Consider the following 15,019-nt stretch of genomic DNA (forward strand, 5'->3'; position numbering starts at 1 on the left):
CCATGGATACCTACAAAAAAGTATTAGACAACTTTTCTGTAGCGCGTCAAATAAATTTATTAAAAATGAAAAACAAATTTCTAAGAAAAATCGACAGGGGGTAGGTGCCTAAATTTCTCGTCAAAATTAAAAAATTTCAAATCATTCTAAAAAAATATTTTTGACTGCAGGGGTCAATTACAATCATATTTGGTGAATAGACATACCCCCGAAATCCTACGCACTTTCGAAAAAAAAATTCAGGAAAGTGAACAAATTTTTCGACAAAATTAAAAAATTTCAAATCGTTCAAGAAAAATTATTTTTAATAGCGGGGGTCAAATACAATCATTTTTGGTGAAGAGACATACCCCCGAAATCCTGCGTATTTTCGAGAAAAAAATTCAGTAACGACGGAACTTTAAACGTTAATAACTTTTTAACGGAGCCTCAGTCAAGAAATTGATATTCTTGATTTTCGTCTTACTTTGGCCTCTAGAATCTCCCATTAAAATTTTTCCCAAGGGTGGCCGAACACCCTGTACAAAAGAATCGTCCTAGGTTTTAGAATCGCCCTGTATCCTCGATCGCGACGATGAAAATAGCCATACCATATACTCCCGTTAATTTTACTCTTCTCTATCGTCATTACTCAACCTATGAATCATTTCGCGCCATTTTTACGCATAAACGCTTCAACACGCTTCCTCGTCTACGTCACTATTGCGTGACGTGCCTTGACGTCACGTCGATTCGTGACGATTAATTTCGATCGTTCCGAGAGTGGAGATATTAATACGAGGAAACGGTCGCTGTAGAGTCGATAAAACGATAGTTTCGAGGAGGTTCCATCGACCACGGGACTTCCAATTACGACACCGATTACGCCAAACGACGATAGATCTCTTTTTTCCTTCCTCGTTTCGAGAAAAGCGTCTTTGTTTACTGATAGATTATTTTGCACGATGCTTTCTCCGATAATGGCTTTAAAGATACTCGCGTTAACGTCAATAGCAGATACCCTTTGAAAACGTCTGCGCAGTCGAGTACACGATAGACAGGGCCGATTATAAAGAGATCGCCTTATTACCTGCCCCGTGTATCGACGTATCCTATCTTTACGTCGCCTGGAACCATCAGCGCGCGGATAATACACGCGCGCAAAGAATAGCAAACGCGACGACTAGCGTCTTTACAGAGGGGGCAGAGGAGGATATGCTCAACGGAAACAGGTGCCGTGGGCAGGTCAGGATTTATTCATAAGCCGATTAATAACTTTCCCGAAGCCATCGTGGCGTCAAACGTTTCATCAAACTCGACGTTTCGAAACTCCGACGACGATTCGGGACTCGAAACGACGCCATTTCTCCGGCCACCGTACGTGATTTGAACGAATCACGATATCATTAGACGATGCTTCGAAGCATAATAAACCATAAAAATTAGCAAAAAATAATTTCAAAATTGTTAGATCGTAGATTGAAATTCATTATTGATTTATTAATACTGTATTTAATTTTTGGAGCTTTGTCTAGTTCTTCTTGATATCGAAAATGGTACTGAGAGATAGTGAAAAGTTCCATTTTTTCCGATCATCGAACACTAAATGAAAATTAACAACTAATTTCAAAGTTGTTAAATCACGAATTGAAATTCTGTTCGTTACTACTGTGTTTAATTTTTGCACCTCTGAAAATGGTACTCTTTGAGAGGCAGTAAAAAGCTCCATTTTCTCCAACCATCGAGCACTAAATAAAAATCACCTAATTTCAGAATGATTAAATCTCGAATTAATATTCTGTTCGTTAATACTTGTAATTAATTTTTGCACCTCTGATATCGAAAATGGTACTCTCTGAGAGACAGTAAAAAGCTCCATTTTTCCCAACCATCGAGCACTAAATAAAAATAACCTAATTTCAAAATGATTGAATCACGAATTGAAATTCTATTTGTTAATACTGTAATTAATTTTTGCACCTCTGATATCGAAAATAGCGATCTCTGAGAGGTAGTGAAAATATTATTACTAAAAATCGACTGTTTTGCCTCGAAAGTGATCTCTCGAGTACTGTTCGCTTCACGAGCACGCCCTCTCGCGTTCTTGAGCACGAGCGACGTACTAATTGTCTACTTACACTTTACGATCAATATTAATTCAGCGGCTTCTTGACATTTGTTACATAATTGGCGCTTTTGTTATGATAAGTATTAACGAAGTTAGTGCCTGCTCGGTTACTTTCCTGCGAACACGGGACCGAAGTATTTTTTAATCCAAAGGCTCGTGCAAAACAGAAGACTTAGAGCGTCAGGGGCAGGGGGATTCGTAGAACCATTTAATTCGGGAACTGTTTCGAGACTAATTGTGCTTGCGAGTTCATTTGGAGCGCGATTGCGGACTAAATGGGTATTGATATTTGATTATACGCGTTCGATGCTCTAATCGCTTCTGATAATATCGGCGGAATATACACTCTACTAAACACGCCATTGTCCTCTAGAATTACGGCCACAGCTTCTATTCGAAAAATTGTTTGCTTTATAAATAGTATCAGCTAAGTTTCAGAATTTTTCATTTATATTTCTTGGAGCTATGAATGACTTTATGCACGCGACTTATATAGTATTCTATAGAGTCTTATTTGTTTCCCTAATGAGTTTTTCCAAGTCCCTTTGTTCCAATTTTGCTTCTTACCGACGAGTGACCATTCTTTCCTCGATATAATATAAACGAGATTCTCGGTGAAACCCAGAATCCATTAAAGTTTGATTGTTCGAACGCAAGAGAGGATTATTGGGAATCGAAGAATCTTTGTAGCATTTATTGCTGAGTAAATGAAAAAACAAGTAGAAAACTCGAGCGTCACCAATATCTTCCCAACTGCTTTTGTTTCGAATTACTTCCACTTACTGGCAAATTGCAACAAAATCCCCCATAAAAATTGATATTCCATTTATAAAAATTCGTCGAAACATTGAAAATGGACGAACATTAGTAGCAATCTACAAATAAAATATACCGTGTAAAAAGAATTACACAAAGTGGGAAAAATTCTTGATGCCATTTTAAATGATGAATAAAAGATGAACATTTCAATCCAAGGCCAATTTTTTTTTTTTTAATTGATTTATATCTCAGTATACTGTTGTTTGCAATTTGTTGAATCAAATATGATCGTCCATTTCTCCGTGAAACTGAGTATATCTAATTAATAATAGTCGAAAGGGTGTGTAGTAAGAAAAGGTGTGTTCTTGGCTAGATTTCAGGGCAATTTACGCGAATTATGTAGAGTTTCTTTGTTTCGAACGAGTGTATGTAAACTCTCCAAGGATAGTGTATCTTCTTAGCGGTTCGGGTACACCACGATGTAACATACATCGTTTACATTAATTCGTTGTGTGTTTTCCTTCGCCGGCGTGGCGCTCTTTAAGACCCAGGATTACGTATGCAAACACCTGTCGCTAATGCACGCGGCCAACTGAGCCTTTTACACGGAACCGGTCCTAGAGAAGTAGAAATTGCGCATAATTGCTATTCTAATACATCGACTGAGGCGAAGGTACGAAAAAAAAAAAACTAACGTTTTTCCAGCGATCGTCTTAAGATCAACAGACGCTGAATCTCTTTCGTTGCTTCTTCGTGGAAGAGGCTTGCATCCATCTATGGAGCGTCTCTAAATCCACAACAGTGCCTCTCAACCATTTCAACACACCAAATCGAGCAGATTTCATTCCAAAGATAATACTAAGTAAGCTTGCAAGAATTCTGCAAATACAATAACGCAGAAATCAAATTGAAAATGGAAATACACTGCATTATACGAGAATTTCTAGCAGAAAATATCTCTGGACTTAATAAAGAGATCACGCGTTAGCGTGGCAAAAACTCAATCGCGAGTTAATTAACCTTCTGGTGAATTAATCAGTATTAAGGAAAAATCTTGGGAATTATTGAATAATTGCGTTCATAAATATGCGCGAAGATCGAATAAAAGAGTAAACACGTTTGTAACGTTAAATTGAATGATGATTGCTCGAATTACACCAGCTTGATTCAGGCACTCTTTCGACCGATTCTAATAACTTTAGAAAAAAAAATAGATCATTAAGGATGATTGTACAGAACAAAGTTCAACTTGCTACGACCAGCATTCGAAACTACACGCCGAAAGATTTCAAAGGAGAAGATATCAGTGTTTGCACCGAATATCTAATCACCCAAGCGGGATTGCGGGAAACAGTTCAAAAACGCGATAGGCGCATTAGGATTACACGCTCTCGTACATAATGAAAATCTTTCCGAGATTTCTGTATCTGCTCGACGCGTCTCGAGAACAAACTTTTCCGAGCTTTCATTGTCCAGTGACTCATCGTATCCGACGGACGATAATATATTCTATTCCAACGAGAAACATTCGAACCATTAGTTTACAATGCTAAATGTACACTGCAATATTTAAAAAATTGTACAAACGAGAAAAACACTGGAACCACCAGAATGGTCAAAGTGGCTTGCAATAAAAATTGTAAAAAATTTATTGTACTCTTCTATAATACGTTTCTTGAGAATAAGTATTGCATGCATGGTATTTTTAGTGAAAATTTGTATCTATCAGTGCAGACCCCTTGCAAAGGTCAGTACTACCTGAGGACACTCGCTTATTGCAACCCCTGAACGTCTCGTTTCTTTTCGTTTCGCAAAACTACGTTAATTAAATACATACTTGGGTCGAAACTCTGTCGTGTTTATTTAGCAGGTACAAATAAATACACCATAAGCGAGAGTAGCTCTAATATTAAAACTCTGCATACTAAAGATTCGATCCAAGAGTAACTGGGTTAAGGGATGACGAGGTTGAACTCGGCTCCAAGTTTCGCTCTTACTTAATTATCAAACCCCCCGGTTGCTCGTTAATTATTTTCACCGGCTTCTTAAGAAACTTTCATAATTAGAAAGAGAAGAAAGCCCCTCTGATTACGGGACAGAGGATTTCTTTCGAAGTCGCGAAACAATGGTGCAGCCGTGGAAACACGGGGACGTAGAAACGATTTAATGAATATTAAACTCACCCGAGGGTGGACAGAAATCCCGAGACGTTTCCCTCCGCGTAGAGGCTGACGATGTCGCCCAGGTGGAGGAAGCTCGCCGAGCCGAGTATCTCGCCCATCTTGACGCTGTTGTTTCCTCGTGTCTTCTCTGGTGCCTCAAAGTCGGAGATGTTCTGCCTTTTAACCGAGTGAATTATTCATGGCTACACCTACGGAGGGAGAGAACGATCGTTAATACCCGCCCCGGTAACTGAACGCAGTTTGCGCGAGATAAACCAGAGCGCCGTGGCTGTTTGTCCGCTAATAGGAACTTCGCTAACGGGTAGATAGCTCGACGCTTGAAAACGACGGAAGAATGCTAGCGCGAACGTACTCGGTAACGCGCCCGACCTTGTTTCCCACTTAGGTACACCTTTGTGCTCGATCATACTTTCATTTGCTTATCGGATCAACGTCGTTGCGGCTCGAAATGATAGCGCCCCATTCGTCTTGATCCGACGCGTGGACGTATGATTATTGATCTTGGGCGCTCGAAACACACGGATATTGAAAAATTTCAAAACGTTGTGAAAAAATTACTTTCAGCTAAGGGGATTAATTGCAATCATTTTTTGTGAATAGACGTACCCACGAAATCCTAATCAGTTTCGAGATAAAAATTCGAGTAGGGGACAAATTTTATGACAAAATTAAAATATTTCAAATCGTTCTGGAAAAAATATTTTTAGTTACAGGGGTCAAATACAATCATTTTTTGTGAATAGACGTATCCACGAAATCCTAATCAGTTTCGAGATAAAAATTCGAGTAGGGGGCAAATTTTTCGACAAAATTAAAAAATTTCAAATCGTTCTGAAAAAATTATTTTTGGTTGCAGGGGTCAATTATGAGCATTTTTGGTCAACAGAAATACCCCCGAAATCCTACCCAATTTCGAGAAAAAAATTCCTTACCGAAAATATAATGTCTGATTATGAATGAATGATTCCCCTGAAATTTCACGTGTGTCAAATCGTTCTAAAAGAATTATTTTTAGTTGCAGGGGTCAAATACAATCATTTCTGGTCAATAGACATACCCTCGAAATCTTAACCATTTCCGAGAAAAAAATTCCTTACCAAAAATTAATTGCAGGCCAGAAATGTCACTCCAAAATTTCGTGCGTATCTTTAAGACGTCATAACTTCTGAACGGATTGGACGATTTTAATGTTTAAAAAAGCAAACTACGCGTATTTTGATGGAGAATATGTAGAAATTCTAAAAATATTGGAAAAGTTACTCCTTGATCCCGTAAAGTGAGAAAACCCCCATAAAACTGGTCCAATTTTCAAACTGTCATAACTCCTACAATAGTAAATATATTTCAATGAAACTTTTGTCTGAGGTAGAGCTCATGGGCACCTACAAAAAAGTATTAGGCAACTTTTCTGTAGAGCGTCAAACAAAATTATTAAAAATCAGAAACGAATTTGTAAGAAAAATCGGCAGAGGGTAGGTGCCTAAATTTTTCGTCGAAATTAAAAAATTTCAAATCATTGTAAAAAAATTATTTCTAGGTTCTGGGGTTAAATGCAACCATTTTTGGTGAATAGACATACCCCCGAAATCCTACTCAGTTTCGAGATAAAAATTCGAGTAGGGGGCAAATTTTTCGATAAAATTAAAATATTTCAAATCGTTCTGAAAAAAATATTTTTAACTGCAGGGGTCGAATACAACCATTTTCGGTGAATAGACATATCCTCGAATTCCTATCCATTTTCGAGAAAAAAAATTCTTTACCCAAGCTATAATGTCTAACGAGAAATGTTTCTGTAATTTCATTTTCTGTCTCACTTCCTTTTACATCCATTTTTTCTATGCTATAAAATCGACAATATTTAATATTCCCATTAAACAACAATAAGAATCCTACTATAGATCTTATTTATCATGAACCCTCCAATTTACACCTATGTGGAAATTAATATTTCCAATGGTTTCGCCATTTCGTTCCACTTTAAACGAGAACGTGTCATCGATGGGACCCTTGCTCTATAAAATTGTCATTTAATATTCTCATTACACAACACAGAAGTTCGTTCAACGTGCCCATTAACTCGCGATGCAATCATTATCAGACACTTCGCGTATTCCATAATCTCTCCTTATAGCTTCCAAGCGCTTTGTCGTCTCTTAGAGTGGTCTTATCAATGAAACCGAAATGTCTCCGTCGAGGCTACGCGAATCACGTAATTCACGCGAGAAGCACGTGTCGCGTTCGATAAAAAGAAAAGAAGAAAAAAACGAAACCGTTTAGCCGACGAGCGGCTAATCAAAATCAAGCAGAACGACCTAAATGGTCGTTCGGGGCTCGTCGTTGGTCGCCATGTTGAACGTCGACGAGTCAGTTAACCGTGAAACGATCCATAAACAGACGGCAAACCGAAAGGTAAATCGCGTTTCCCTGTCGAATAAACGTGACAGATTAAACGTGGCCGGGTCACTTTCAATTACGAGACGCTTTCCCGTGCGTAATTACGTCCATCGGGGGCAATTTTCGAGCGAATTTTCGCGTCACCGGGTATATCATCGCACTAAACTCGATTCCACGTTGGAAATTGCCATATTTTCTCGACCGAATCCGCCACGAAAACGATACGACAGGAAATTGGTTCGCGTTGCGTTTCCCCTCCGCGAACCGAACACGATCTCCAAAGGCATTCCACGGGTTTCAAAGGATCGAGGACGATCGATCGTTCGATGGAACGCAATCACGCGCGTTCCTCTGCATTTAGTCGACAAACATTGACAAAGTTTTTCCGCGAACTCCGTTTGTACGGTCGCGGAAATGAAACTGTTCAGAGGCGATGGATGACGATGCATCGAGACTGTGACGCTTCTTGTAAGCTGTACGATTTCTTTTTTAAGGGATCTATTATATTATTAGCGTTTGGGAAGTCCTATTGATGTGAGATGGAAAAGGCAGAGGTCTACTAATGGAAAGTCGGCCGAGCGCTTGCGAGAAAAATCATCGTTTGCGTCCCTCTGGTGGCGAGTATGGGAGGCGATGTACCCCGCAAGTGAAACGAGAAATCAATCGGGGGAATTAATATTTTAATAATAAATGTATGTATTTATAAGTAAAAACAAATATTATGAAACGAAACATTATAAGAAACATTTGATTCTACATTTTCGACTAATTTCACACTCCCGGTGTTCTATACCTGTCTCCTTGCAATCAATGATTAAACGTCCACGTACGGGAATGAAATGAATGACGGCATAATAATATCAATCAAATCGTATCGACGTGTTTCGCTAAATCGTCGTCCATTGAAGCATCGCGCGGCAGCACCGAATAAACAAGATTTAATTACCCGAGAATGCGGCTACAAATTGCCGGATGAAGCTGTCCAGCGATGGAGATAGACGTAGACAATAAACGTCGAACGATGCGTTTCGGATTGACGCGTCTTTCGCGCGGTTATCGAGCCGGAAACCGCAGAACGAAAGTCGAACCGCGTTATTCGCCATTAGATCGACTCGTACGAAACGCGTGATTCCGCAAAGGGGATGATTTATTCCCTATTCGATGGAGTACGATAAGCTCGCAACAAATATTTTCTGCTTTGCGACAATATCATCGATCTCTTCTGCAAAACTGAGCCCACAACTCGGTGGCGCTGTTTACATCGAAGCTAAGGTCGGAGGTCAATTTATTTTCAGAATTAGCTACATAGTCTTTCCTGGCGGAGGACGGCCATCAAGCATTGCCGCCATTGTTTCGATTTTAACCCTTAAGTGCCGGGGGAATTTATAGCAAATCACCACTCAGGGGTAGACTGTGTTCGATATAGACGAATTTGTATTAAATTCAGAATAGAATTAAATACGCTATTGAAATGATTGAGACAAGAGAAATAATTAGTTTTCACTAAATTCGTCGTGAGTTAAATAGTAGGATACAACTTGACAAATTATTGTAATTAAATCGTACGTCAACGGTTTCCTCCTCAGTGTCTACGAGTAACATTGTATAATGTACAAAGTATTATTTAATCTTCTCAGAGAACGAGGAAATATAAGATAATAAAAATGAATGCCATACCAAGAAACTGATTAAAATATAGAATGAAGGTAACCAAAGATAAATTGTAAAAATTATACAAGAGTGTATAAGTATAAATGCACAAAGGATAAACGTAAATATAGAATAGTATATCGATAACACGTAGTATGAATATTTTATTCCATGTACTGTGCACAGTTGGAAAGATGGCAAGTGAAAGGAACTGTAGTTGATTGATCTACTGAACTCCAGAGCTACTTTTCCGTGTCAAAGCGTGCCACCAAGGGTCGAATAATAGTGACCAGCGGTTTTAATATTGCCCTAATCATCTTTCGAGATAGTACGTCTACACTATTACCCTTTGTCGATCCCAACTCATCGTATTTCGGGGCACACAAACTGATAAATTCTATAACACTCGTGCTTAAACTGTCAATCGCCATACACCCGAATCTATCAAGTTTATTTCAGTACGAATACAGTTCACTGTACACGCGCGTCAAATTTTCAATCTATCGTTCGACGAGGTGTCAATCAATTTGAAAAATATCGAAAAATGAGACTTCAAAGTTTGACAACGTGAGACAGAGTTTAATTTAAAATCCTACGATATATGTTTTATATTCCTAAATTTTAAAATGTTAAAATTGATCTTTTTGTTAACTTAAGCAAACTCTAATTTAATATTGTCGAGTCTTTAAATCGCACTGTAATCTCTGTGTCACATTTTTGAGGTACGAGACTTTAAGAGAATGCAAAGAGAGATTTGTCTGTTCCCGGGGATAGATTCTTTACGGATTAAGAGGATTTGCCAAGAAAAATTGGCTCCTCCTTTGCTCAAATAAGTCGTAATGAACGATTTCGTTCCGCGCCAAGAAAGTTCGTACCGTGAAACGCGTAAAACTCGGTAGGACGAGGGTATATAGACCTTTGGAATACTCGGGCCAACTTCAATTAGAATTACCTTTAACGCGCGCAGCGGCAGACTAAGTACACTTACTCTCTCCTTCAAAGTAACCGTACGCGTACAAAGCTTTTCGGCGTGTACAGAAATACGCCGCCTCGCTCGGAACCTCGACGCTCTATTTCTGGTATTCATTCATAGAAAAACTGATATACGATGACTCACGGGAATATCCGTACACTGTGACTGAAACTTCCAATCACCGTCGATTTCGATATTCACAAAATTTCATTATTAAAAAATTGAAGCTTTCAGTCTATTCAAAATTCACTTGTAACGTGGAATATTCACCGATGAAGGAAACGAAATTTTAATTGCAAAATTTCTACTAATAAAGTAGGAAATATTTCTTCGCAAATTCAACATTTCTTATAAATGTATTGTATAGTTTAACAATTTTGTACGTTGCACATAAATAAAAAAATTCAATTTCTCTATAAATGCATTATTTATAATATAAATTTATTTTATAATTAGAAAAATGTTTCCAACGTCAAATTTTGAAAAGTTCGACGAGTGAATTTGCAGAGTGAATAGAATTCGCCGTAAGTGAATGGAAGACGCGGAAGAAGGAAAATCGAAGGATGATTAATAGAAACGAAGCTCCGTACCAGCCTCGTATTTTAAGATCGAGTGATTAATCGAGGGACGCTCCCACGTTTAAACGTCACTTATTTTCGAATAAATATTTACGTTCCGAGAACATCGTTCAGCCTAACGTTCGCGAGTGGAACTCGTCTATATGGAAATGTGGCTGACAAATTTTTTGCGAATCGCCAAAGAGCGTTTCGTAATTCGGGGCTCGCGACTGGTCGATTTGCGGACGCAGAATTTCATTTTGTTTTCTCGTTCGCGCGCAGATATTATTAATAATTCACAACGTAACGAGCACCCGTAAAACGAGCTCGAACCACGATATTAATTACAAATTTTCGACGAAATTAACGAGACTCGAATTTTACGGAATGGAAAAATACAGTTCAAAATACATTACAATTATACAGGTTGTTCAGCCTGGGGAAAATTTTAATGGGAGATTCTAGAGACCAAAATAAGTCGAAAATAAAGAATATTAATTTGTTGATGGAGGCTTCGTTAAAAAGTTATAGAAACATTTCTGACCAGAAACTATATTTTCAGTAAAGAATTTTCTTCTCGAAAGCACGTAGGATTTCGGGGGTATGTGTATTCACTAAAAATGATTGTAATTAACCCCTGTAAATTAATATAATTTTTTTAGAATGATTTGAAATTTTTTTTTTTCAATGAAAAGTGTCAGTAAAATGTCTCTGGTCAGACATTATATTTTCGGTAATGAATTTTTTTCTCAAAAGTGGTTAGGATTTCAGGGGTATGTCTATTCACCAAAAATGATTGTAATTGACCCCTGTAAATAAATATAATTTTTGTAGAATGATTTGAAATTTTTATAATTTAATTTTTAACTTTTTAATGAAGCCTCAGTCAAGGAAATGATATTCTTGCTTTTCGTCTTGTTTTGGCCTCCAGAATCTCCCATTAAAATTTTTCCCAGAGTTGGCCGAACAACCTGAATAATCACAGACCGCTTTATTTAAATGCGAATTATACATTCTGTTTTATTCCTCCGACTGTAAATTTGTTCCACGATGGTGCACAAGGATTTCAAGTTTATTAATATGACACACTTAAAAGAATTACGAATTGTATTTTAGAGGCATAATTAAGATTCTATTAAGGAATACTGCTAATTATTAATACGAGGAGTTTTTCGATACGCGTTGATTATCTGTAGATAAGCAAAGATATCGGTGAACGTTCCTAATATGCACGATAGTATAAATTGCGAACGGGCTTAGGATTTCAACGGAGAGCACCGATGCATCGATATGGTTTCATTAGATCGTATTGATAGTCAATTGAGGATTATTGTTCGATGACTGGGACGACCGGGAACAAGATAGAGGAAACATCTGCGCGTCCGTGTTTTTCCGTCCTATATCGATGGTTTTCTCTTTTTTGTTTCGTACGCGTGCAAACTCCACGCGCTGAAATGTTATTAACGATTATCGACGAGCTATCAATACTTAACGCACGACGCATAAGTGAAATGAAATTCAATGCATCAGTGCTTCTCAAACATCTCCGTGCACAGCAATTTTAAATCGTTCACGTTCGTAAATTTCTAACGAGGATCTAAAATTTTCATTTCGAAGAATTTATCTCCGCCATAATTGCACTCTGAATAATTCCTTGCAGTACACGTTTCTTGTTTCCTCGTGGAAAGAATTACGATAGAAATTGGAGCCACCCAAATACCATTGCAATACTATCGACGTATCTTGCATATTGGTGCTTCCAGTAAAATTCAATAAGCATCGATAACATGCATTATCGATATGTATTGATAACGTTATCGTTAAACTCTCGCGTTCCGTTCCTTAACTTCTGAAACAACGAACTTGGCCATCTTTCTACTGCATAATTTCTTCCTAACGAAAGATTAATTTATCGATCTCTTACTCTCTCTGAATCTCTGTGCTACTAATCTAACCATTTTTCATTTCGATAGTAAAACATTCAATCTAATGGGAGATTCTAGAGGTCAAAATAAGACGAAGATCAAGAATATCAATTTCTTGACTGAGGCTTCGTTAAAAAGTTATCAAAAAATTAAATTAAAAAACTTCAAATCGTTCTGGAAAAATTATTTTCGGTTGCGGGGGTCAATTACAATCATTTTTGGTGAATACACATACCACCGAAATCCTACGCACTTACGAGGAAAAAATTCTTTATCGAAAATACAATGTCTGACCATGAATGACGATTCCCCTGAAATTCGACAAAATTAGAAAATTTCAAATTGTTCTAAAAAAATTATTTTTAGCTATGGGGATTAATTAGAATCATTTTCGGTGAATACACATACCCGCGAAATCCTACCCACTTTCGAGAAAAAAATTCAAGTAGGTACTGAAATTTTTAGACGAAATTAAAAAATTTCAAATCATTCTAAAAAAATTATTTTTACTTGCAGGGATCAATTATAAGCATTTTTAGTCAATAGACGTACCCTCGAAATCCTACGCATTTTCGAAAAAAAAATTCACGAAGGTGGACAAATTTCTCGACAAAATTAAAAAATTTCGAATCGTTCAAAAAAAATTATTTTTACTTGCAGGGGTCAATTATAAGCATTTTTGGTCAATAGACATACCCTCGAAATCCTACGCATTTTCGAGAAAAAAATTCCCGAAGGTGGACAAATTTTTCGACAAAATTAAAAAATTTCGAATCGTTCAAAAAAAATTATTTTTAGTTGCAGGGGTCAATTACAGTCATTTTTGGTCAATAGACATACCCTCGAAATCCTACGCATTTTCGAGAAAAAAATTCAGTACGAGCGGAACTTCAAACGTTAATAACTTTTTAACCAAGCCTCCATCAACAAATTAGTATTCTTGATTTTCGTTTTATTTTGGCCTCTAGAATCTCTCATTAAAATTTTTCCCAGGCCAAACACTGTGTATAATGTTTACAGTCGACCAAATATTTCTTAAAAGAATACATTTTTTCTTTATCCGCTACACCTTCGTGCTAAATATAGTATATTATTTATTACACCTGTCCAGCACCGATGTAAAATACGAAGAATGCGCAAACTGCGTGTACCAATTATAGAAGAGACAGTCTCGTTATAATGCTGCATGTTGTGCTCCATATACAGAACTAAATAACATTCTCGAACGTATAGAATGCACTTTCAAAGATAATCTAAATTATAATACCGTGCGCGTCAGTAACTTCAAAGCAGAAACGTGCAGACACGGTAAGCTGTTCATATCCGAACCGACTCGGTCCAACATTCAAACACACGCGCCGGAACAAAACTCGTTACACTACTCTGTACATTTCGTGTACTACGTCTGCCACCGAAATCCATATAAATAAAATTCATACTTCGCCAATAACGATAAAACTTTGACTCGAGCATACAATTATACTGATATTACACATTATTAGAATTTGTACCTGTTTATTATTTATCAACCTACTTAATTGACTAGACTAATAACACACCATCGTAAAACTTATATTCATAATTGAATCTTACTCCGGTTACTCTAAAAGAAAATAAGTTTGAAGATCTATTAGGTCCCCAAATATGTATATCAAACTACATCAGACGCCTTCAAACACGTCTTTCATTTTGTTTTCAAAGATGTTGCAAAGAAAAATGAGAAGTTGATGTTGTATAATGCGAAGAATTACAAATATCCGAGTAATGGATATTTCACCTAACCGGGAGTCCAATTTAAAAATATTTTGATTCTATAGTTTTCCGCTAGGCGGCATTTCCGTTTAATGGCTACACAATGATAAAAGGTTATATGGTTTCGCGGAGCTGGCCGTATAATTTTCATAAACTGCGAGAATCGCGGTAGGCTTTGTGCCCAACGACGTGTCGCGTTACCGACTTCACGGAGTTTCGTTTTTCCAAGGTTTTCCCCGACGACGATACGGTTTTTTTGTCGCTCGTTACGTCGCGCGAGCGATCCGATGCGACGCGATATAAATATTTACGAACGCGTAATCCCACGATGTCTATCGCGACGTCAACTATTTTGCTGTGTAACTGGATCAGACGAAACGGAGAGATGCATGGAGATCGCGATTATGTTTCCTTGGAATTTGTTGTTTCCACGAACGAAACATTTTGGAAATACGATACCTCGCCGTAACGATCCAAGATGAAGTATAACGATCAATCGTTGAAAAGAAGGAATCGTACAAATGGAGAAAGACTCGACGTAGCATTGTGTTACGAAAAACAATAACATGAACGATTTCGAGATCACTCTTGCGTGATCGTGACCTTCAATGACCTTGTGGCGATAAATCATCGAGCTTATCTTGAGACTCCACGCCGTGTAGAGCATTGAATACAACGCTTCATTGAAAGAAAGAAAGCTAACCTCAAAATGTACT

The 15,019-nt window shown here is 37.6% G+C and overlaps 1 protein-coding gene across 5 annotated transcripts in view; it reads right to left on the minus strand.

Annotated features, from left to right (window-relative positions):
* The window catches only part of LOC143341310 (inositol 1,4,5-trisphosphate receptor-like), a 52,996-nt gene that overhangs the window by 31,101 nt on the left and 6,876 nt on the right, over positions 1 to 15,019 (minus strand). For all 5 annotated transcript variants that reach the window (XM_076764157.1, XM_076764156.1, XM_076764155.1 and 2 more), the window contains exon 2: positions 5,050 to 5,237. In XM_076764157.1, the coding sequence (XP_076620272.1) occupies positions 5,050 to 5,147 (98 nt within the window). In that variant the 5' untranslated portion in view covers positions 5,148 to 5,237. The remainder of the gene's footprint in view (positions 1 to 5,049; positions 5,238 to 15,019) is intronic.

The sequence above is a fragment of the Colletes latitarsis genome, chromosome 4 (assembly GCF_051014445.1).
Source record: "Colletes latitarsis isolate SP2378_abdomen chromosome 4, iyColLati1, whole genome shotgun sequence".
NCBI lineage: Eukaryota > Metazoa > Arthropoda > Insecta > Hymenoptera > Colletidae > Colletes > Colletes latitarsis.